General features: G+C 38.0%; 2 protein-coding genes across 2 annotated transcripts; both read left to right on the top strand.

Annotated features, from left to right (window-relative positions):
- Positions 1-5941: 5941 nt before the first annotated feature.
- Positions 5942-8933, top strand: LOC129722947 (intraflagellar transport protein 88 homolog). Its single transcript, XM_055676823.1, has 5 exons — positions 5942-6113; positions 6174-6980; positions 7035-7379; positions 7436-8387; positions 8459-8933. Exons 1-5 carry the CDS (start codon positions 5952-5954, stop codon positions 8596-8598), a joined length of 2406 nt encoding a protein of 801 aa, XP_055532798.1. The 5' UTR covers positions 5942-5951; the 3' UTR covers positions 8599-8933.
- Positions 8934-14980: 6047 nt separating this feature from the next.
- Positions 14981-17479, top strand: LOC129722053 (uncharacterized). The gene is made up of 3 exons (XM_055675264.1): positions 14981-16245; positions 16298-16478; positions 16541-17479. Exons 1-3 carry the CDS (start codon positions 15089-15091, stop codon positions 17396-17398), a joined length of 2196 nt encoding a protein of 731 aa, XP_055531239.1. The 5' UTR covers positions 14981-15088; the 3' UTR covers positions 17399-17479.
- Positions 17480-23594: the final 6115 nt, after the last annotated feature.

The raw sequence follows: 23594 nt of genomic DNA on the forward strand, positions 1-23594 counted from the left end.
ATTGTCGCTTCTTTACAAAATTTAGCGAATTAGCGATTAGCGTTTCGAAGGCCAAAATTTTAGCGACGCTAATTAGCAAATTAGCGGAATGGTGCCCATCACTGTAAACTAGCTGTTTTACCTCTATTTTTAGTTTTAAATAGCGAATAGCTTTAGGAACACTTTAAATAACGCAGCCACGAAACTTTTCTAAAAATCTCAAAATGGCGGACTTCTGATGTGCGATTCTGTTTTAACAGATGCAGAAAAAGTACCGAGCAATGTAGTAAAAAAAAACAAACAAAAGTTCAGTAAAACAATTGAAGGTTTTTCAGCAACATCTGGATAAGTGCTAATACAAAAAAGCAAAGCCTTGGTGCAACATTCCGATTCGGAATTTGACCTTCTGTTTTCTATACACAGACTTCGTAGCCGACTGTTTAGTGTTCAGGACAATTGCGGGGCTAGCGCTACGATCATACTGACACTAACAGTCTCTCCCAGACCGAGACTCGAACCTACGACGACTGGCTTGTTAGGCCAGCGTCGTACCTTGAGACCATCTGGGAGATCAAGTGCTGATACATCGTTAACTATTTACTGAACTATAAAAAAGTGCAAAAAATATTTTAGTTTACTGAAGGGGTCAGCAATGTTTTTTGCTGAACTCGTCAAGTGAATTTTATTGAACAGTATTTCGGCAAAAAAATTAACCGACATCCGTAATTTTTCAAGGAATTACAGAATAATCAGAAACATTTCAAGTTAACTGAAGGCGAACTTAATAAAAATTACCGAACAATTAAGACGGAAAGAAATGTGTAACGAAAAATGTAACGAAATGGTTCGTCGAGTTGTATCCAAAGAAAAGTTGTATTGTTTAAATTATTTGTAAGATAGCGAATGTTGAATAAAATATTGGATAAAAGCTAATACCACAGACTAACCGACATAACTCTTTGAACAAATTTTCAATGAAATCATCGTTCGAATGATACCACTATTTTACGTTCGTAACACTACCAACATCTGCTGCCGTGTTCATCCTGCGTACGGTATTTCGACATCGGCGCTAGCGTACGTGCATGGGTCAAATTGGGAATCACAAAATATTATGAGATTGGGTTACGGCGCCCCAAACGGCATAAGGCAATCCACGGGTGACGTTTCATTGCTTGTAGGTTTGTTATTGTTGTTTTTTTTTCAAGTTGCAAAACCTAAACACAACCGAACACGAGATCTTTCAGTGTCGGAAAATAAAACTAAAGTGGTGTTCTATTGTTGTGTAAAGGATTGCCCCACGCATTAGGGAACATCCATAAATGACTTAGCTTTTTTAGGTTTTTTTTACCCCCTCCTCCCCCATCGTAGCATTTCGTCACAAAGTCAGGACCCTCCTCTAGATATTTACGTAGCTTTATAACAACCCCCCCCTCCCACATAATTTTATTATTCAAAACATACCTTGAGTCATAAATGAACAAGAAAAGACAAGGAAGTAATATAAATGTCCCTAAACAGACAAAACAGTGATAAAAAAGAACAATTAGAAAAAATCCAAATTTTGTTCTTAGTTTCATGTTTGCTACGTAGCTTGGCTTGAACCCCTACCCTCCCCTTCGTCGCATTTCGTCACAAAACTGCAAACCCCTCCCTCCCCCCTCAAATGCTACGTCACTACGTTCCCTTCTAGAGCATCCGATCGGACAACTTTTGTTTTTCACTTTTTCGATCCGCATTGCATCCAAGTTCGTACAAACCTGAACCTGTCAAAAGTTGAAAACCAAACTGAAATCAGCTGATCGCAACTGTCTCGTGGATTACCTTTGTCGCGCGATGACTGTTCTTCGATCGGAGTTTTGAAACGATCGTTTTTTTGTGGCGATGGAGCTTGGTACCAGTGTCTGTTAGTCTGTGCTTATGGTTTTTCAGATTGTGCACGAATGGGATTCATCTAGGGTAAGGTTTCTGTCGCAATTCGTACGAGTTTTGCTATCGTTCATCGTTGCTATACAGTATGTAAACAAGTTACTTGCCCAGTAGATCAACTCTGTACACGACTTGTAAATAACTATCGATGCCAGCGACACTACTCATCTAGGCACTAAATAATCTTATTTTGAAACGCTAACGACGAAATTTGTATGAAAGTGATAAGTGCATTACCATAAAAAATAAAGGGTTTTCAATGAGAGCCCTACAACTGTAGACCGATAGCGTGTAACCGATGAAATCGCTTCCAAGTTATAATTCTAGTTTTTTTAGTACTGACAATATGATTTCCTAAACATAAAAATATTATACTTATTACAATAGGTTAATAATAAATAAAATTGTTTAAACACACATAATATTTAAAGTTAAGCTAAGGTTACAAGGAAACAAAATACGACTGCTACCCTAAAACTCGCCGGCTACCAACATCAGTTGCAGCAAGAAAAATAATTATATTAAGAAATCAAACAAGAAACGACGAATGTAGTACAGCGGAAGAGGTGACTGGCATAAATTAATATAGCTCGGCCACTTCAATTTTAACCGTGCACCGAGCATCACAAGACAAAGACACCTGCACCTTTTTACCAATCCGCAGCGATTCGGAATCATCGGAATGATCAGCAGAGAATTAGAAGCAGTCTGTATCAGCGGTGTGATCGGCTGCGAATTGTTTTACACCGTAAAACCTACGGGAGGAATCGAGACCGTACCAAGGCTTCCGGACGACTCCTCGTAGGAATTCACGTGTTGGTTAAAACGAGTAAGCATCCCGTCTCCTGAGCCGGCGAGACCAGGCAGTAGCAGTTGGGGGCCCCCTTCGACACTTACACTCCAGCACAGTGAGTAACAAATTGTAAAAAAATGTATATAGGCTTAGGACAGGTTCAGGGTAAATTTAGAGACAGATTAAACTTAGATGATAGGAATAAAATTAAAGGTAAACATGAAACTTCTTTCTCATTAAACATTTGCAAAGAAACCCTGAGATTTACTGGTTAGGAAACCATATGTAGGCGCTCCCAACTAGTATCAGGGGACAGCAAACGACGCCATATTGTTTCTCGATCTCCCATATGTCAATGATCTCCACTTTAAGAGCGCTACGTCCAATTTATGGTCGTCCTAGTCCTAGTCCTGCCAGCTTAACAATTAACCGTCTAGTAGAAAAATTTGAATCCACAGGCTACTGGCAACACCACCCTTTTCATCCATTGCTTGACAGTCATTGATGAAAGCATGAGAGCTTATCTGTAATTCTGTATTTAAAGTGGATATGCTTCTGAACGTTCTGTTCTAATAAATGTTGAACTGGCATTGTATAACTGCTTGAATATAAGCTTCTTGAACGCACCTCTAGATAAAGCGTACACGCAAAAATTCTACTTTACGTTGGTTTAAAAGTAATAACATAAAATTCCTCCTTTTGCAATAAGTTTATTTCTAAAGTATATGTTATATATTTGTTATATGATGGTTTCATTCAAACAAAACAATATCTAGTAAAATAAAACTGTTACCGGTGGAACAAACGAAAAAGAATATATATTTGAATCATTTGAATATTTCGCGTACTGTATCACCAAGTGGATAATCGTTAGAAAACTTTGATGCAGATATATGGAATCACTCAGCGAGCTCATAGGAGAAAAATGCACAATGCACTTTCTATTTGTCATGCCCTGTTATTCCAAATTGTTTCAAAGCAAAATTAAGTAGTTAGATTCTGTAGTAAATAAGACTTATCAGATCAAGAATAAATACCTACTGACAGTGATTGTTAAAAAAAAGGACTCTCGACTACTTTGTGATAAGGTCGTATGTCTAAACGTTAACAAAGCGAGTGAGAGTTATATCCCTTGTACTTCACAAGCACAAATCATCTCTCTCTCGTTTTGTTTACGTTTAGACATACGACCTTATCACAAAGTACTCCAGAACTTTGCAACAATTTTAATCAACTGGGTTGTCAGTAGGTATTTATTCCTTATCTGATAAGTCTTATTTATTACAGATTTCTGTCATGTTTATTAACTCTAAGCAGAGTGTTTTTAAAACCTCAGTTCAAAAGTTAATTTCAGTACAAAATTTAGGTCTGAATATCAGAAGAAATGATATAATGCGAACAATTTATCCAGTGTTAATCATTTTCACTGGCGATAAGCTTTCGTTAAATTACATTGGAGAGTTCACTACAAGCTCTCGATCAGATCGCTACAGCCGTTTTTGTTTTTCTACCAGAGAAAAAATGCAAAGTATGTGCCAAGAAAATGCCTTTTCACTTCGCACGCAAACTATTTATCTGAGTGATGTGGGCAGAAATAATTTGAGAGTGACCGGAATTGAATTCTTATGTCCATTCGTAACTATCCAGCTCTTTACGCACCATAATGGCAGTCGCTATAATGCGTGTTCGTAATATGCGAACCTCTCTGCATACGTCAGATTTGGGATTTCTGAAAATTTTTCACAACACAAATGTTGCCAGATATATTTTTCTTTTGATAAAATATATGAAGACTTCAAACTGACGTAAGCAGAACTGTCAAAAGGGTGGGTAACTATTACAAACTTTGCGTCCGCCATTATGGCGCGTAAAAAGCTGGATACCATCTTTCAATGTAAATTGTGCTTTGAATTCTAATCCAATGCACGATTTCGGAAAGAGGATTTTTCCTTATGTCACTAGTGCTGTCTACAATTTTGGAAAATAACGGCTAAAAAGTGTTTCCACTGGATATCACTCAAAAAAGACAAAATTTATTCGTGTTTAAAAATTTCATCGTCTGAAATATTCACATTTGTTGAGTTTTTACCGTTAATGATAGTCGACGTTTTGCCTGACGAAGATCCATTTTGAATTTTTTTTTAAAGCTTAGAAATTTAGTTCAATTTGCTTTCAAATATTTTTACACACAAAAGGATTCAGATCTTTTCAAAGTTCTAATTGTAGAGCACCCAGAAATGTTTCGCAAGGTTTTTAATAAGCATTTCAAGCCAAACATGCATTTTTTCGGACACTATCCTACTGTTATAGTTAGAAACGGGCCATTACAAAACACCCATGAAATGCGTGGAGAAAGCAAAAATAGGGGCGTAAATAATATTTAAGAGTCAACTTCAATAGAAAAAATCTGAGCAAATCAATAAACGTTAAAGAAATTTACAAATGCTCGAATGGCCCTTTCATTATTTATCGACAGCATGGTTCTTACTTAAAGAAACCGGTTACAACATATGTGAGTCAACTGGAAATACTGGAAACTGGAAATATTGATATTCTTGAAATTGAATAATGTCAACAACCCGCATTTGGTAGTTACATTACAATAATATAAAAATTAATCAAAAAACATGTTTAGTACGAAAGCTCATTTTGTTTACGTAAATAGTATTGTTATAATGAAACAGAGAATGTTTGTGATCGTAAAACACATGATAATTGAAGAATTTTGTTAAGGTGGAAGAAAAAAAAAACCAATATTTTTATGATGCCACTACCATAAATAGTTAATAATCAGTTTAAAATACTGTGTTAATTCAAAACAGAAAACATAAACATTCATAAACAGAAAACAATCAGTTTAAAATACTGTGTTAATTCAATTATGCCACATTTTTTATACACTTCGCTGATTTTTGATTAATACAAGTGAAATTTACTTTTACAAATAAGATTTGTCGATTGTTGAAGTTTTTTTTATCAAACAATTTTATTTGTTCCTCTAGTTATTTTGGGCGTTCAAAACTCGTAAGCTAAGAACACTTGAACTCCGAAATGCAATCAAAATAACAATAAAGCAATATTACCACGTGCAAACATAAACATACAACACATGCTTCATGGGGAGCATGCGCATCGAACGCACTAGCTGTAACGGTTCATTGCTATGGATGGGTTACCGTTGCCCCTAGATACACATGGTCCAAACAAAAACTGTCTGATTTTCGTCCCTAGGTAGAGTACTTCAAGGATAATGGCTTCTACCGGTAGCAATTTCGACGACGACATTTACGGAGGCTTCTCGGGAGTAACCAACAAATTGTTCAACTACGACGTTAAGGAGGATAAAGCCTTTCAGAATGCAATTAAAACGTCCAGCTACGGGAAGAAAACATCGACACCAAAGTTCTACTGGGTTCGTCAAGTAGGAACTAATAGCAAAGAACCAATTTCCATTGAGTGATTTTATTTACAGAATGGAGAGAAACTTAACTCGGCAGAGAATATGGCTACAATGGCACGACCATCGACTGCGATCCGTCCGGTTGGATATTCCTCGCAAAACAGTAAACTGTTTGATCCACTAAATCAAGCCGCAAAGAAAATTGTGGTTATGGAAAACAAAAAAGAGGAAACTCCCGAGCAACGGTATAAAAATATGGAGACCAAAATCTATGCATTGCTAGAGGAATCGATCATTGCTAGTACAGGAACGAAACCGGACATGGCAACAGGATTGGCTAAAGCGAAAGAAGCTTCCTCACTTGACCGAACACTACTTCGGATGCGCGATCAGGATGGTGGAACTTACACGCATAACTTCGATCTAACGTTTTTTGTGCTTTTCAACTTGGCAAATATTTACGCCAAGAATGAAATGTATATTGAAGCATTGAATACCTACACGCTGATGACGAAAAACAAAATGTTTCCAAATGTAAACCGATTGAAGATCAACATGGGCAATATTTATTTTCAGCTGGGTTTATACACGAAAGCCATCAAAATGTACCGAATGGCGTTAGATCAAGTTCCCGGGAATCAGAAGGAGCTGAGACTGAAGATTACACATAACATTGGTATTTTATTTATAAAAATGGGACAGTATTCGGATGCCGCAACAAGTTTTGAGTTCATTATGTCGGAAAAGGGGGACCTGAAAACGGGTCTTCACTTGATTCTATGTTATTACGCTCTTGGAGATGTGGAGAAAATTAAGCATGCTTTTCAGCTTCTTTTAGATATACAAATCGATTATTTGGAAGATGAAAAAATATTTCAAGTAAGTATGGTGTAATCAAAACAGTAGCCAATTATTATAAAAATGTAATTGTAGTCCAACCCTTCCTACGAATATATAAATGATATGATCAAGTCGGACGAATTGCATGCTTATGAACAGAAAATTCGACATTTAGCCGAGAAGAATATACTAATCTCAGCGAACTTGATATCGACGATCATTGATGACTACTTCAACGATGGATACAGTTGGTGTGTTGAGACTATAAAAAACTCTTACTTTTCCCCGTTAGCAGTGGATCTGGAGCTCAAGAAAGCGGTTATCTATTTAAAGCAAGATGATATTCAGCAAGCTATCGATACTTTAAAATACTTCGAAAAAAAGGAATCAAATATTGCCATCAACGCTGCAATCAATTTGAGTTTCATATACATACTGGTATATCGGTTGAACTTTTTAGAGTGATATTAAGATGTAACCCGTTTTTATTTCAGAAAAAAGATATTGCTACTGCAGAAACCTACACCGAAACGGCCAAGAAAATTGACAGTTACTGTCCGGCTGCGTTCATCAACAGTGGTGTCTGTCACATGATGAAAAATGATTTCGAAACCGCCAAACTTATGTTCATGAATGCCCTGGATATTGACTCCACTTCCTTTGAAGCTCTGTACAACGTGGGATTGATTTTTAAAAAGCTCGGTGATCACAACAATTCTCTGCTGTACTTTCGTAAGATTATTTCCAATCTGGGTCATGAGCAACACCCAGAGGTTCTGTATCAAATCGCCAATCTTTACGACACTCTCGGAGATGTACCAACCGCTCTGGAATACTATTTGCAATTGCTTAGTTTGGTTCAGCAGGATAACAAAGTTATTCAAAAGATTGGCGAGCTGTACGAAACAGATGGTGAACGACAACAGGCCTATCACTATCATCACGAGTCGTATCGTATTTATCCGATTGATTTCAGTGTGGTCAATTGGCTTTGCTCTCACTATATTGAGCTGCAGGTTGTGGAGAAGGCAATCGGTTTTTACGAAAAGGCAGTCCTCAACAATCCTCTCGATCCATATTATCTGCTACGAATTGCTGGCTGTTATCGTCGTATCGGCAATCAACAAAAGTCACTAAATTTGTTTAAAATAATCCACGAAATATATCCGGAGAACACAGATTGCTTGCGAGCGTTGATACACCTTAGCCAATCGCAAGGAAACAATGAATTGCATGAGCGGTACATGAACGAACTTCAGAAGTTGGAAAAGCAAAAGGAAGTCCGACAGCGTATTGGTACCGGTCGACCGCCAACGACGAGTAGTTCAAGAATTTCCAGTGGAGAGCGAGAAAAAAGATCCGGCGCGGGGTCGGATAGTTATCAACCGCCAGGAACGTCGTCCGGATCTGGTTTTGGAAATAACAAAAGCTTGGACGTTTCACCGGGTATGTTATCGTAACAAATAAATTTTTAGCGTTTATAGGGCTTATAGTAGATTATTTTGTTTAACTTTTAGATTACAATGCTAGCGCATATGGCTACTCGGATCCGCTTGGACCTCCACAGGAGCGACCGCGTACTGGATTTCGGAAAAATCTAACCGTTGACGACGAATCCGACGAAGATATCAATCCCTACGATCTGTTGCCCGTTTAGGTTGTGCTATGTGGAGATATGAGCGAACTCTAACACAAATTTAAATAATAATATAATTTGAAAGAGCTGTAATTTCTGTAAAAAACGTGATTTTCAAAAAAATTCTATCGTCATTCAATTTTTAAATCACGGATTAAAACTGCTCGAAATAGCTACAATGACAGTTCGCCCATATACCAACTGTCATTGTAGCGATTTAGAGCGAATTTTATTCTTTATTAAAAAATTCGAAGTACAATGATATAAAATTAAAAAAAAAAAACACGTTTTGCTCAGAAACTTATACTCTTTTAGGTGATATATAAAAATCAGAAATCCGTGAGTAGCTAAACAACCCAATTACATACACTTTCTAAACTAAAAATAGAGTAGATCTTACATAACACAAAAATACTAATATCACATACATAAACATACGTGACATTGGCAATTTTTTACACGTTGCCCCACAGTACCCCGTATTCCGTCCAAGTACTCGAAAAATAATAAACAAAATGAATTTTCTTTTTTTCGGTTATATCGAGTCTCAAAGAAAATGATATAAGGTATTATCAAATTTTTTTTCACAAAATTAATGCAGCATTTTTCAAGTGGGAACGAGACTGGTGCAGAAAAAAAATTGGTCAAATCAGTAACACGGTTTTCGAGTGGTCCCTGGTCCGCCAGCAATATTTCTTGCAGCCGCATTTTTTGCGCCAGTTTCAAATAAATTCAACGATGTGATGATTTTTTTCCGTGTTGGGTGTTTTCGTCACTGCGACCAATATTTTGATATTTTGTGACATATTCCCCCTTTTTAATTTTGCTTAGTCAGGATAACGTATCACTACTGGAAGTGGTCGTTATAGTCTGGCCAATAGCATTAGTCCAGTCCGGTATTATACTTCGTATGAAGCGCACAACCGTACTGGGATTTGTTCTCCAGATCTCAGAGGGTTCCAGAAGACCTCTCTCGAAGAACTTATATCTTTTGATGAAAATTGCCGGACATCGGCATAACAGAACGATGTGATGATATTCAGAGTCTATGTTTATAATAAAGAGTCGCGCAAAGTTGAAACCAAAGGAACCAATTTAAGGTGAAACGGGACGTGGTCGCGATCAACTCGAATTTTGCAATCTAATTTTTTCTTGATTTATGAAGACTACGTACATGAAACTTTGATTAATTGTTTTCACAACTGTTGCATGCCTGAAGTAGCAATTTGAGTGCTGTTTATTTAGTGGAAGCCGATTTTTTTACGATCAAAATACAGAAGTAAAAAGAACTCTAACCTCAAAATTGTATAGGAAAAGGCCACAATCCCGTTTCACCTTAACGTCAAACAAAGGTACCAATCGAGCAATGTAAATAATCAAAGTGACAATGTTAGGAGTGGATAAAAGTGTTGTAATTTGTGATTTAGAATATAAGTCTTTCCGAAGTTTCAACTACATATATGTAATCCAGCATAAACCTGTAAATTGGTTCAGTGACATTTAACAAAGCATCACCTGTGTAGTTTTTTAAAACTGTATACCTTGTAAAGAATTTAAGAAAACGACATAGATCATTGTACGATGACGTCACGAAACAGGAAGAAGAAAGAGATTTGACAGTTGTTGCGGGTTTGTTTACATAGTAAAATTTGCGGCTCGAATAAAAATGCAGAAGTGTCTTGTTAAAAATTGCATTTTCAAGAATAAAACACCAAATCACAGTAATTAATTCGCATAGGCGGAGAGTTTTTTCAACTTTTTCGTACTCGTATCATTCATTTTCACTCCTATCACATACATAGTTAATGGAACATCTTGTAAACAAACCCGTGGGAAGTGTCAGAAAAGTGAGGTTATTTTTCGTGTGCAATGATCTATTCGCTTATACATGGTGAAAAACTACTGTATAGTTCTTGGCAACAAATGGTACAAAAACTGTGTTGCCGGAACGATAGATTTTCTCTTTGCGCCGCGACTCTATATGAACATCGACTCTGATGATATTGCGTTCAAAACAAGTTGAATATTTGATCAAGATAAAACAAACATAAAGTGCGTACTCTGTAATAATAAAAACCAGAGCACCGTAAAGAATGTATGTTCTGTTAGGTTTCCAATGAACCCGATTGTGAGGAAGCTGTGGATGGACTTTTGCTGTCTTCCGGCAGACTACTTTATCACCGGCAACACCTGACTTTGCTGTGTAAGTTGATTTGAAAATATAAATGTCATTTTGAATAACTTCACTTCAATTACGAGCGGGATCTATTTTCAATGATTACAAAATCCTTTCCAACAAGTCTAGCGAACAGTAATGTTTATTTAATTTGCTCGTTTGGTTCAGCGTTTTACGGTTCGTTTAAAGTTTTTCTTGCTTCAAACTCTGCGCCACTCATATCCCTGTCACGAACGTCATTCTCATACATTTTGCTTGAAGCCGTTTTTCTCTGGCTCGATCATACGTCAAAAGGCTGTCAGTGCGTGCAAAACAGCCGAATGAGCTCCGTGCAAGCGAGATCAGCTTTTGCTACAAGTGGTAAAAAGTAAAAAATGTAAAAAAACGAAGAACGTTTGTATAGTTTTGAGCGGCTTATGGATTTTATCCAGGACATAAAAGCTCACGTTCAAACATGTTTTAATAGCAGTAACTCATGCGGCACAATGAACGGAGCTTTAGACCGAATTTTCAACCCTAGCGCCATCATCATCAGCGGCGGATTCAAGAAACAATTGCCATGACATGGGTCTGGCGCCCAGCGATGCCAGATTGGAAGACATGTCTTCAAATGGAAGACATTTATCCTGCGATGAAGACATCCTTGTTTGTGAAGACAAATGGGAGACATTCGAAAATATGTGAATATTATAAACACCACCCCTTTGGCATCACGCCATATTTCAAGGGCTAACATCTCAACATATGTAAAAACGAGATAGCATATCACCGCTACTTTTCATACATACATGAGTTTATTGTCATTCACTGTTACTCGGTATAGGGATGCCAAAGGCTCGATAAACACTATATATATATATATATATATATATATATATATATATATATATAGAGCTGCGTAGTGGAAGGCAGCAACCCTAGCAACACTGGTTTTCTATATTGTTGTTATTTGTTTGATACACATTTTTCATTATGTTCATTTTGGCTCACTCGTTTGACAGTTGTTTTGGCTCGCTGTGATCCAGTCCGCAGGTATATATATATATATATATATATATATATATATATATATATATATATATATATATATATATATATATATATATATATATATATATATATATATATATATATATATATATATATATATATATATATATATATATATATATATATATATATATATATATATATATATATATATATATATAGTGTCTTTACTCTATATCTTTTCACACTGCCTGACAACTCTTCTGTTGAGCACAGGGATACCAGATGTGTAGATTTGTCGGCAAAACGCAGGTTTTTCGAGGCCTTGTGCAGATTTTTATTAATTCGCAGATACAGTCGTCGTTTGCTAACTGCAACATGTTTACATTGCAGTTATCGAATGCCGTTCGATAACTGCAACACTTGACACATGCCAAAATTTAGAAGGGGGTCCGTCACTACCATTTTTGTTTTCAATGATGTCGAAATGTATTTTTTTTAATGGAATAGTGGCAAAAAATAGCAGAAAACTAAAATAGGCAAGCTTTTTGATTAATCAATTTGATATTCATATTTTCGCATCATAATTTATTGCGTTTTAGTACCTACTTTACATAACCAATATGTAGGCGAAGATAAAGTTCATTACTACAGAAGATCATTTTAATTTTAAGAGACGTTTCTGAACTCAATTCATGAATGAAATTTTGACTGAAAGCTCGGAACCGCTGACATAACGCAAGTAAAAGCAACATCAATGTCAGCAGGATCCGTGACACCCATCAGTTCCTAAAATGGTTTATTTAACGCTAGGTTACAACATATTGTTTGCGATCTACTATGCACTGCCTCACTGAGTAGTGAAAGCTAGCCAAACAATGCACAAGGAATATTTTTTTTCTCTTTTAATAATTACGGAAAGTGAACCACTTAACATGGTGATTTTGCTTCATTGATTAAGGGGTTATATACCTTTTTAGCTTTCAAAATACCGAAAAAAAATTTATTGCATTATCTTCAAATACAACATCTTGAGAATATTTTCACAAATTTTCATTAAAATTTGAGCAAAAGGAAAAAAGTTAGAGCGATTTGCAGGGCGCCTCGCCACGGCCACACAAGCTAAACTTGAAACTTTACACGCGATTATCTCGGAATAGTGTTTGACTTTGCCGTGATCCTGATTGCCGGAAAACTACTGAACCGATTTCTTTCATCTTTTTTTTTTTAATTTTCGTCATTAAATTCGCCGGTCCTTGAACGATCGCTTTTTGAAACATACAGTTACATTTTGCCGCAAAAATTTTTAATGCAATTTTTAGCGCTCAAAACGTGCATTTTGGGAAAAACCGGTAATATTTGGTATATCTCAAAATCAAACGTATTTTTTTGTTGTTGATAAACTGTACTTTCAGAAAAATACCATTTTGACGCAATGAAAATGGTGCTATGCACTTAGAAATAAATTCAAACTTCCCTCATTTTCTCGACCAAAAAGGTATATAACCCCTTAATATTGTGGCGCCAGCACTAAATTAAAGCTCGGAAGTCGGAAGTCCTTCCTTTCTTTCTTTCCGACTTTACAAACACATAGAATAAATGCGTGTTCACGGTGTTCACACAACATGAACTGCGGGAATGATTTCAATGTATTTGTTTTTGTAAGCCGTAGTGACAGCGCAGTGCCGGCTGAGATGGTTGCAGTGTTGCGAGAACAACAAAAATAAACATCGGAAGTGAGCCTGACTGCCAGATCATCAGCGACGATTTGATCATTTTTATTTAAATGCACAATAGTAGAGATCTATAATCTTCCATCTAGAATGAAGAGACAACAAGTAAACGAAATCGAAATGAAAAAGTCCTTTTGAAATGTTTCTAGATATTCAACAATTTTCATTTTCGAATGCATTTAGAATCCCCCCGCAAGATTTGTCACTTCAATGTCAAATATGACTTTGACTTCAGATTCGACGGATTGCGGTCCGATAACTGCAAAGTTGTTGCAGTTATCGGTCTTGTAGTTAAAAAGCGTTGCAGTTAAAAGACTTACAGTTATCGAGCGGCGACTGTATTTGCAGAATTTCCATAGTTTCTGCAGGTGTTTGTCAGCGTCTCCTTTTATTTGCGCAGATATTCTCAAAATGTGTGCAAATTTTTGATGACTTGCCTGCCCGAGCGATATTTCCCGAAAAACAAATACAGTGATGATTCGCTCGTTGGATGTTCGTTAGTTGGGTGTTCGCTAGTTGGGCTGTCACCAAACTAAAAATCACTCTAATGTCAGAATTCAACGTCATTCAAATGCATTTCAGGGGTCCGAAATGTGAAAAAAAATATTACCAAAATAAAAGTATATTATTTATTGTTGTAAAAAATCTGTATATATGTTCAGTTACTACCACATACATAAGACATACGTAACACTCAGGAAGAAATCTTCCCAAAAAGTTGGTACAAAATGAACTACTCGAAAGTACCAACCTCTGTAAAAAAACCTCTGTATGAGTAGTTTATGGAGGTTGTGTACCTGCGCAGCCCTGCATTTGTCTCGTTCCCACTCGAAAAATGCAGCATTGATTTGGTAAACAACTTTTTGACAGTTTCGTAAGGGATTTTGTTGAGGGCTCGAGTAGAGCCGCTATGAAGAAAATTCATTCCGTTCATTTTCGTCGAGTAGTTCATTCCGGTGTTGGTACCGGGTGATGTGGGGCAAAGAGTACCAAATAAAATCGCCAGTGTTACGTATGTCTAAGTATGTGGTTTTACCGCAATGAAATTAGGAAATTTTCCAAAACAGGAAGAAAACAAACAATCGGCGCTCTCCTTTGAAAAATTTGCCCAGTTGTCATGACTGCAGTTCATCCAACTAAAGCCTGTATTGCACTCTTTGACCAAGCGTTAAATATTTGTCACTTTTTGACAGATACAAATTTGGTCAAAGATAATTGTTTGTCACTCTTCAGTTTAAACATGGGGCAAACACGGACAAACAACAACTATGATGTCAAATAAATTTAACCATTATGTCAGAAGGTCAAATATTTAACCATTAGACAAAGAGTGTACTACAGGCTTAACGAACACGATTGGCAGTTGTGTTCCAACCAACGAGTTTCGGCTGTAGATATTATTTTAGATTTCGAGCAGATTTTCCCGGTTTTTCGAGCAGTTCCAAATATTTTTCAAAAACATCTGGCATCTCTGTTTATATATCATCAACTGTGGAAAAGTTAACGAAAATATCACTTGAGATGAAACATCATCATCGGAGCAGTTTTTATTCAAAAAATTATCTTTGCTAAGCTGTTGTTTACGTTTTCGTCCGGATGTGTTGTCCAAATAATGCCTAAAGCAAGCCACAAAAAACAATTGACCCGAGCTGTTACGGGACTAGGTGCACTAACATCGCCATTGAAATCATCGTACACGCTACAGCTACGCTCCGTAACATCCGGAGCAACCCGTACGTCTGCTGGTATACAGGCTAAGCCGCGAGTTGTTTCGAAGGCAGCATCAAGTGGAAAAGAAAACGACGAAAGTGGGAAGCAGCTTAAACTATTCCGATCTCAAGAGCGCATTAATCGCAGTTCAAGGAAATTGCGCAATATAACCGATACGTTCAATCAACCTGTTATTGCGGTGGCTTCGGATAAAACTTCCATGGAGTATCGCAAACGCAAATTGGATGTTGATAAAAACCAGAGTGTCACAGAAAAGACTCCAAACTCATCTGTTGGCTTTACTAATGACGACGATAGTGAGGCCGCAGTCATTGCCGAAAGCCAAGACAAGCTGAGAACCGTTTTGGGTGAACACTATTTCGATGTCGGAAAGCGGCTTAATTTGAGCTACACTCCGGGGTGTTTGCGTAACGTAGCGCAATGTGCCGAACTCCACGCTCGTAGGACCAGTCAAGCCCGTAGGGTCAGCAACCGTAGGCAGCGGGACGCAAAAGAGTTGCTTATCGAAAATCGACCCGTTCAATTTTTGGAGTATTTGGAACAGACGTTGCTTCGTCAGGAATTTATCGATTCCACGTTATTTGTTAAAACGCTAGAGCTGATTGTGACCATCAACAAACCTTCCACCCAATTAAATGTAGATTACAGTACAACCTCGGTGCTTCAACAGGCCGTTGAGATTCTGGATCGAACCGTCGAGCAGTTTCCACCGTGTTGGTTAGACTTGAAGTCGGCCTACCATGGTGTGATTTTCGGACGGCTGGAAGGTGAATGCTTCGCGAATTACGACCTTAATGAAGGTCTTTTTATGGTGGTTTTATGCCTTATTGAGCGCTGTGTGGACCGAGAGGATGAACAAAACATTCCCATTGGATGCAATGAACCTTCGATGGGGAGTTTCTATCTTTGGGAACAAGAAAACAACCAGAAGTACGATTTTGAGTTGCTTCCGAGGGTGGATAAGTTGGAGAGGTTGTTCCTGGTGCTGCAGGTTTTGGTTAAGATTTTCGAAATGGATTTGGCCATGTGGATTTTAAGGTTTGTATTAATTTTACGATGGTTTCCATTTAATTCAACGCGTTTTTTTCAGGCATCCGCATAAAACTAAAGAAAATATGGTCAAACCAAGTCGGCAACCTTTGATTGCCAGTCTATTATGGCACGAACATTCCACGGTAGGCGAAGTAAATTCACTTATTAAACGTATTATTACTTTGTACGTTAATGTTAACGCTTTAAACTATCCCGAAGAAAATATTGATGCTGTTTCGGTAAGATTCGTATTCTACCTTGCCTAAGCCTGTACCTAATAATTTTATTTTTCTTTCTTCAGCGTTTGATTTCCATCATCGGAACGGCTATCAACCTGAGCGAAATTCAGTACGATGGCACGATGGATTATCCTTGCATCAAAGACAACACGCGCTATTTCGCACGACAGATTGCGCGTCTTCAGGAGGCATCCGATTATTACAGTGTGTCGCTCTGTTTGCGCACTATTCAACAAATGCGTTCACCACTGCTTCGGATGATTTTGGTTAACGATTTTCTTTATAGATTGAATCACCAACTGGATACATCTTCGGTAGTTTTCTTCGCAAAAGAATTAGCGAAGGGTAGATGGAGGAAGTGCTCTCTTGATTTACCCATCAGCGATGGAAGGCAAAAATCGGATACTCGTTACCCAGTTTTAAGCAAAAAATCTCATCGAAAAGCTGCTCATGAAATCACCTGCAATCAATACGTTACCCTGCTGTTGGACGGTTTTCGCTCCTATATGGAAGTATATCCAGTTCAAAGCTATTTCCACAGTTTAAAAAGTTCAACAAGTGCTACAAACCATCAGGCTGTTTCACCACAATCACCGCGCACACCAACACATGCGGAGCTTAGATCGAACCGTTACAACTTCGCGGCTTTAGAGAAAAACATTTCAAAACTACAGAAAAAGAACAAACTGGACCAAACTTTTGTTCACGGTTCAGGTCAAAAGAGGGCGACATCGATGGTGCTAGAGGAAGTTAACGTAAGTTCATCGGTGTTGGTTTACTACCGGGATGAGATCAAGCATCTGCTGCTCATTCAACGTTGGCTGACGCTAAAAGCCGGTTCTAGTCAGCAGGATCAGGCGCTGTTCGAACCATGGAAACGTTTTATGGCGCAAATCGATGAAACACTCGCGTGTAAATAATTCGGGGTGCTAAATTATTTTCAAGTTTGATAGCGATCCATCGCAAGAATAAACGAGTATTATCGTATGTTTTTTTTTGTATACGCAAGGCATTTTATTTCCCTTTCGAAAGTCGAGGCTTATAGACCCTCCCCTAGGATTTCTGTATCCCTTTCTAGGGTTGATCACACCATTACTAATTTTGCCCTTTAAAATTGAACAGTTGGCACTAGAGGATTGGGAATTTCTAAATAATAATGATTTCTTTCATCGACCACACCGAAGTTGTTGTGGATCTACTTCAACGAGGCAACAATTTGATAAAAATAGTAAAATTAATGACGATGCGCATTTACTTTGCTTCCCTGCCTCCAGGGATCGGGTGCTACGCATTTTTTTGCGTGCAAAGCACACGCCGTTGGGAGTAGGGTTGGGACGATATCGATAAAACCGATAATATCGATATTATCGTGTGAATTTTATCGGTACGATATTTGATATGTACTTCTACAGGAATATCGATTATCGATAATACATATTGGACAAATTGGAAACCCTGCCATTCATCTGTCAAAAATTTTCACTGACGAAAGTATAAACCGCGCGTTTTAAAATGTCAGAAGTGTGGAACTATTTTATTAAAACTAACACAACTTTGTAAAATCTGCCACACAAACGTGTTAATTTAAAAGTTCATTTACAAAAACATCCAAACAAGGAAAAAGCACCCGAATGTACTGTAAAAAAAGTGATAGTTTGCATCTTCCTAGTTCGAGCAACACTAAAACATGATATTTTTAGGGAATCCGAGTTATGGACAGGTAATGAGCTTGTTTGATTTTGTAAGACTGATATTACTTATCTAAACCACAATTTTAGATCAGGGTTCAAAAACTTAAGCGATCGACAATGCCATTGCTTTCATGGTCGTAAAGGACTACCAACCAGTTTCAGTAGTAGAAGATGAAGGTTTTATCAACTTGCTGAAAATTGTTGCTCCGCGATACCGAATTCCTCAACGAAAACTTATTACTAAAATCATTGACGAAAAATACTGCAAACTTGTTGATAGCGCATAAAAGGTTCTAGAAACATCAAACGTCACGCTTACCGCAGACATATGGACAGATAGTCATACAACACGTAGCGATTTAGGAATGACCTGCCACTTTTTCAACAGTTCAATCATTGCGAATCTTCAAACCACCGATCTTGGAGTGTATCCTCTATACGAGAGGCATCAGAGTTTCTATATATCATCATGTTTTGAAGAGATTATCAAACAGTGGAGCATTTCGAAAGATCAGGTGAGCTTCGTTGTTACAGATCATGCTGCGAATATGGTGAAAGCAGTTGTTGACACTTTTACCGCAAATAAGCAAATTGGATGTGCTGCACACGCTGTTAATCTTGTTGCAAAGAAGGCTATTGATCACACAGAGAACCTTGCTGATTTGTTAGAAAAGGTAAAGAAGATTGTCGGCTTCTTCAGACGTTTAACATCTGCCAGTGAGAGTTTGCAAAAAGCTCAAACAGAGAACGGACAAACGCCATTTAAAATTTGCTCATTTGTACCCACCAAATGGAACTCGGAGTTCTTGATGATCAAACGGTTGGTAAGTCTTTATAGTCACATTGAAACTGTGATGAAAAATCAGGATCGTATAGAGGAAATGGTTTCACAAAAGGACAAACACATTTTAGAAGAAGTAATGGAGATTTTGGAGCCTTTAAATGAAGTGACTGAAGATCTGAGTGATGAAAAATATTCGACGCTTAGCCGGGTGATACCAATAATTAATTGCTTAACGAGAGCAATCGAACAAATAAAACCGAAAACAGTTTGTGGAATAGATTTAAAATCGCAGCTTTTGAAAGAAGTTAAGAACAAGTTTGACAGTTTTAGAGTTTCGTCTGTTTAAGCCATGAGTACGCTGCTAGATCCAAGATTCAAAGATTTACACTTTAAGAATATGCAGGAGATCGAATTAGCGAAGCATGAGATAATCAAACTCGTTATACCAGATTCAGACGCAAGCTGTGATTCAGATGAAGATTATGAAGGTGTTGATGAGGCTCCTACAAAGATGTTCAAAAAAAGTTGCGTATGGAGCCATCACGAGGGTATGGTGGAGAGATAAAAACCGAAACATATTTCTGAGAAAACCGGCCGCCGTGACGAAGGAACTCGACATATATCTGGGTAGTGGAATAGAACAGGTGGACTCGAACATTTTCCGATACTGGGAGGAGAAGAAGAACGCGTTTCCTCTGATTTATAAAGCGGCAATGCAATTGCTTCCTATGTTGTCAACATCAGTTCCTTCTGAACGTTTGTTCTCGAAAGCGGGTCGTATTCTATGAGACTCAAGGAGCCGTATTGATCCTGAAAGAGTTAACTGAATCACTTTTTTGCATAACGTTAATGTAAATGACTTCATGTTTAATTAAGCAAACCTATGTTACTGCTTAATAAGATTTAAAACTATGATCTTTTACGGAAAAAATATGAACGGGCTACTCATACAAATGCTTTCTTTCAATATCGTTTCGATATCGATTTTTTTTAATCCGATATCGTCCCAATACCGATATTCTACTAAAACAAATATCGCGATAACGATAAAATAGTGTGTGGCACATCACTAGTTGGGAGACTGCACATCAATTTGTAAAGAGACGAGTAAGAGCAGTTCGGATTGCACTGTACATTCGTTTCCAAAGAGACAAGTAAGTGCAGCGCAGGTAGCATGTCACAACACACTTTATCCGTCTCTTTCCGGAGATGTCTCTTACTCAGGGATCGGGTGCTACTCATTTTTGACGTAGGACTACGTCTAACCGCACTATATTGAGATACATTCTGAGAAAACTAAAAACCAAGGTGTAACGCCGGAATGAAAGATTTCAAACGGTAATACTTGTGTAACCACATGATGGATTACAATGATCAATATGTCGTTGGATTGATAAAATGATGGACATTTTTGTGATACTTCAGTGATCATTATTACTTAATTGTTCAACAGTGAAAATTAGTGAAAACTTTCAAGATCGAATTTCCCCTACAATGAACCAATCACGTAAGCGCATGCCTGGCACAGACTTCATGAGTAGACACAAACCATGGCGCATGTAAACGTAAAATTGATTCTTGAAATGCCACGTCGTGATTGATTTTTTGTTACGCTTCCGGACATTTTAAACAACTATTCCATCTAAAATACAGCTTCGAAAAAGTATGAATATCCTTGGTTGGATGAAATTGAATTAACTATTCTTATACATTTTTCAAAAGTCTTGAAAAAGACTGTTTCTGAACTGCTTGATAAAGTTGTGTGCTGGGCTTCGGCAGATTCCTTCGCTGCAGCAAATTTGTTTACTACAAGTACTGCCCTTCCAAGCATAGTTGTCCCAGCGTGCATAAGTTTTGTGTAGAACATGGGACTACTATGATTGGAACGGCAGAGTAGCCTTTCGACAGCCCATCACTTTCATCACAACTATTTTTCTCCGTCTCCAGTGTTAGCGCTAGAATCAGTCAAATGATTAGAGTTCGTTGTCTAATCCGAACAGGAACATCCAGCGTTCCACTAGCTCCAAACAGAAATGCTGCGACCGCGACGCGCACAGGTCTAGCTCAAAATGCGAAATGACTGAACGCGCGGACGGTTCTTTTCCTTTTATACTCGCACACTGGCAACTGATAAGCTCCGCCCGGTTTAATTTTTCTTTCATTTCCTTAGCTGCATATGTTCCCGCAATCACACGCAATGAGAAATTATCTCAAGCAATCTGCGGCAGGACAAATGAATTCAATTTAAGTTTTGATTTACGACGGCTTGCCACTGCTCGTCAGAACCCCCAGAAACGATTTTAAAACACTAATAGCCATGAAATTCGATTTTGATCTTACATTACAACAGTATTGCTGCCGGTTGAAACAAGCTAGCGCACCGTTTCTGAAGCAAAACGAACCTGTTATTATTCACTGTCCATTCACTGGGCTCGAAATTCCCATCGTTGAGTAAAATTAAATTAACTTTCTTTATAAATTTAATAAAAGTCTTGAAATAAAATTGAATTAACTTTCTTTATAAATTTAATAAAAGTCTTGAAAAAGACTGTTTGTGAACTGCGTGTTAAAGTTGTGCGAACAGGAACATCGGGAGTCCGCTAACTGGAAACAGAAATGCTGCGACCGCCATGGAATTCGATTTTGGTCTTACATTACAACAGTAATGCTGCCCGTTAAAACAAGCTAGCGCACCGTTTCTGAAGCAAAACGAACCTGTTATTATTCACTGTCCATTCACTGGGCTCGAAATTCCCATCGTTGAGTAAAATTGAATTAACTTTCTTTATAAATTTAATAAAAGTCTTGAAAAAGACTGTTTGTAAACTGCGTGTTAAAGTTGTCCAAACAGGAACATCGGGAGTCCGCCAACTGCAAACAGAAATGCTGCGACCGCGACGCGCACAGGTCTAGCTCAAAATGCGAAATGACTGAACGCGCGGACGGTTCTTTTCCTTTTATACTCGCACACTGGCAACTGATAAGCTCCGCCCGGTTTAATTTTTCTTTCATTTCCTTAGCTGCATATGTTCCCGCAATCACACGCAATGAGAAATTATCTCAAGCAATCTGCGGCGGGACAAATGAATTCAATTTAAGTTTTGATTTATGACGGCTTGCCACTGCTCGTCAGAACCCCCAGAAACGATTTTAAAACACTAATAGCCATGAAATTCGATTTTGATCTTACATTACAACAGTATTGCTGCCGGTTGAAACAAGCTAGCGCACCGTTTCTGAAGCAAAACGAACCTGTTATTATTCACTGTCCATTCACTGGGCTCGAAATTCCCATCGTTGAGTAAAATTTAATTAACTTTCTTTATAAATTTAATAAAAGTCTTGCAAAAGACTGTTTGTGAACTGCGTGTTAAAGTTGTGCAAACAGGAACATCGGGAGTCCGCTAACTGCAAACAGAAATGCTGCGACCGCCTTGGAATTCGATTTTGGTCTAACATTACAACAGTATTGCTGCCGGTTGAAATAAGCTGGCGCACCGTTTCTGAAGCAAAACGAACCTGTTATTATTCACTGTCCATTCACTGGGCTCGAAATTCCCATCGTTGAGTAAAATTGAATTAACTTTCTTTATAAATTTAATAAAAGTCTTGAAAAAGACTGTTTGTAAACTGCGTGTTAAAGTTGTCCAAACAGGAACATCGGGAGTCCGCTAACTGCAAACAGAAATGCTGCGACCGCGACGCGCACAGGTCTAGCTCAAAATGCGGAATGACTGAACGCGCGGACGGTTCTTTTCCTTTTATACTCGCACACTGGCAACTGATAAGCTCCGCCCGGTTTAATTTTTCTTTCATTTCCTTAGCTGCATATGTTCCCGCAATCACACGCAATGAGAAATTATCTCAAGCAATCTGCGGCGGGACAAATGAATTCAATTTAAGTTTTGATTTATGACGGCTTGCCACTGCTCGTCAGAACCCCCAGAAACGATTTTAAAACACTAATAGCCACGAAATTCGATTTTGATCTCACATTACAACAGTATTGCTGCCGGTTGAAATAAGCTGGCGCACCGTTTCTGAAGCAAAACGAACCTGTTATTATTCACTGTCCATTCACTGGGCTCGAAATTCCCATCGTTGAGTAAAATTGAATTAACTTTCTTTATAAATTTAATAAAAGTCTTGAAAAAGACTGTTTGTGAACTGCGTGTTAAAGTTGTGCAAACAGGAACATCGGGAGTCCGCTAACTGCAAACAGAAATGCTGCGACCGCGACGCGCACAGGTCTAGCTGAAAATGCGAAATGACTGAACGCGCGGACGATTTTTTTCCTTTTATACTCGCACACTGGCAACTAATAAGCTCCGCCCGGTTTGATTTTTCTTTCGTTTCCTTAGCTGCATGTTTTCGCATCAGAAAATATCACTTGTAATGTCAATCACTTCCAATATCCTGTAGCACAGCTGACTCATTCATTTTTAATCTAGCTTCCAGTGAGTGAGCGTGTATATTTATCGCTATGTCGCAGTGGTTACAGGCGTTATATTTGCGGAATCACCGGAGTCTACTATGGCAGTTGCCCGTACCATTGAGAAACTCAGTGAACGTTACGATGAAGAACTTGAATTGGCTGATAGTTACGGCGATGTCTGTGCTGCTGAAATATCTGTCATGGGC

Source organism: Wyeomyia smithii, chromosome 2 (genome assembly GCF_029784165.1).
Source record: "Wyeomyia smithii strain HCP4-BCI-WySm-NY-G18 chromosome 2, ASM2978416v1, whole genome shotgun sequence".
NCBI classification, from domain to species: domain Eukaryota; kingdom Metazoa; phylum Arthropoda; class Insecta; order Diptera; family Culicidae; genus Wyeomyia; species Wyeomyia smithii.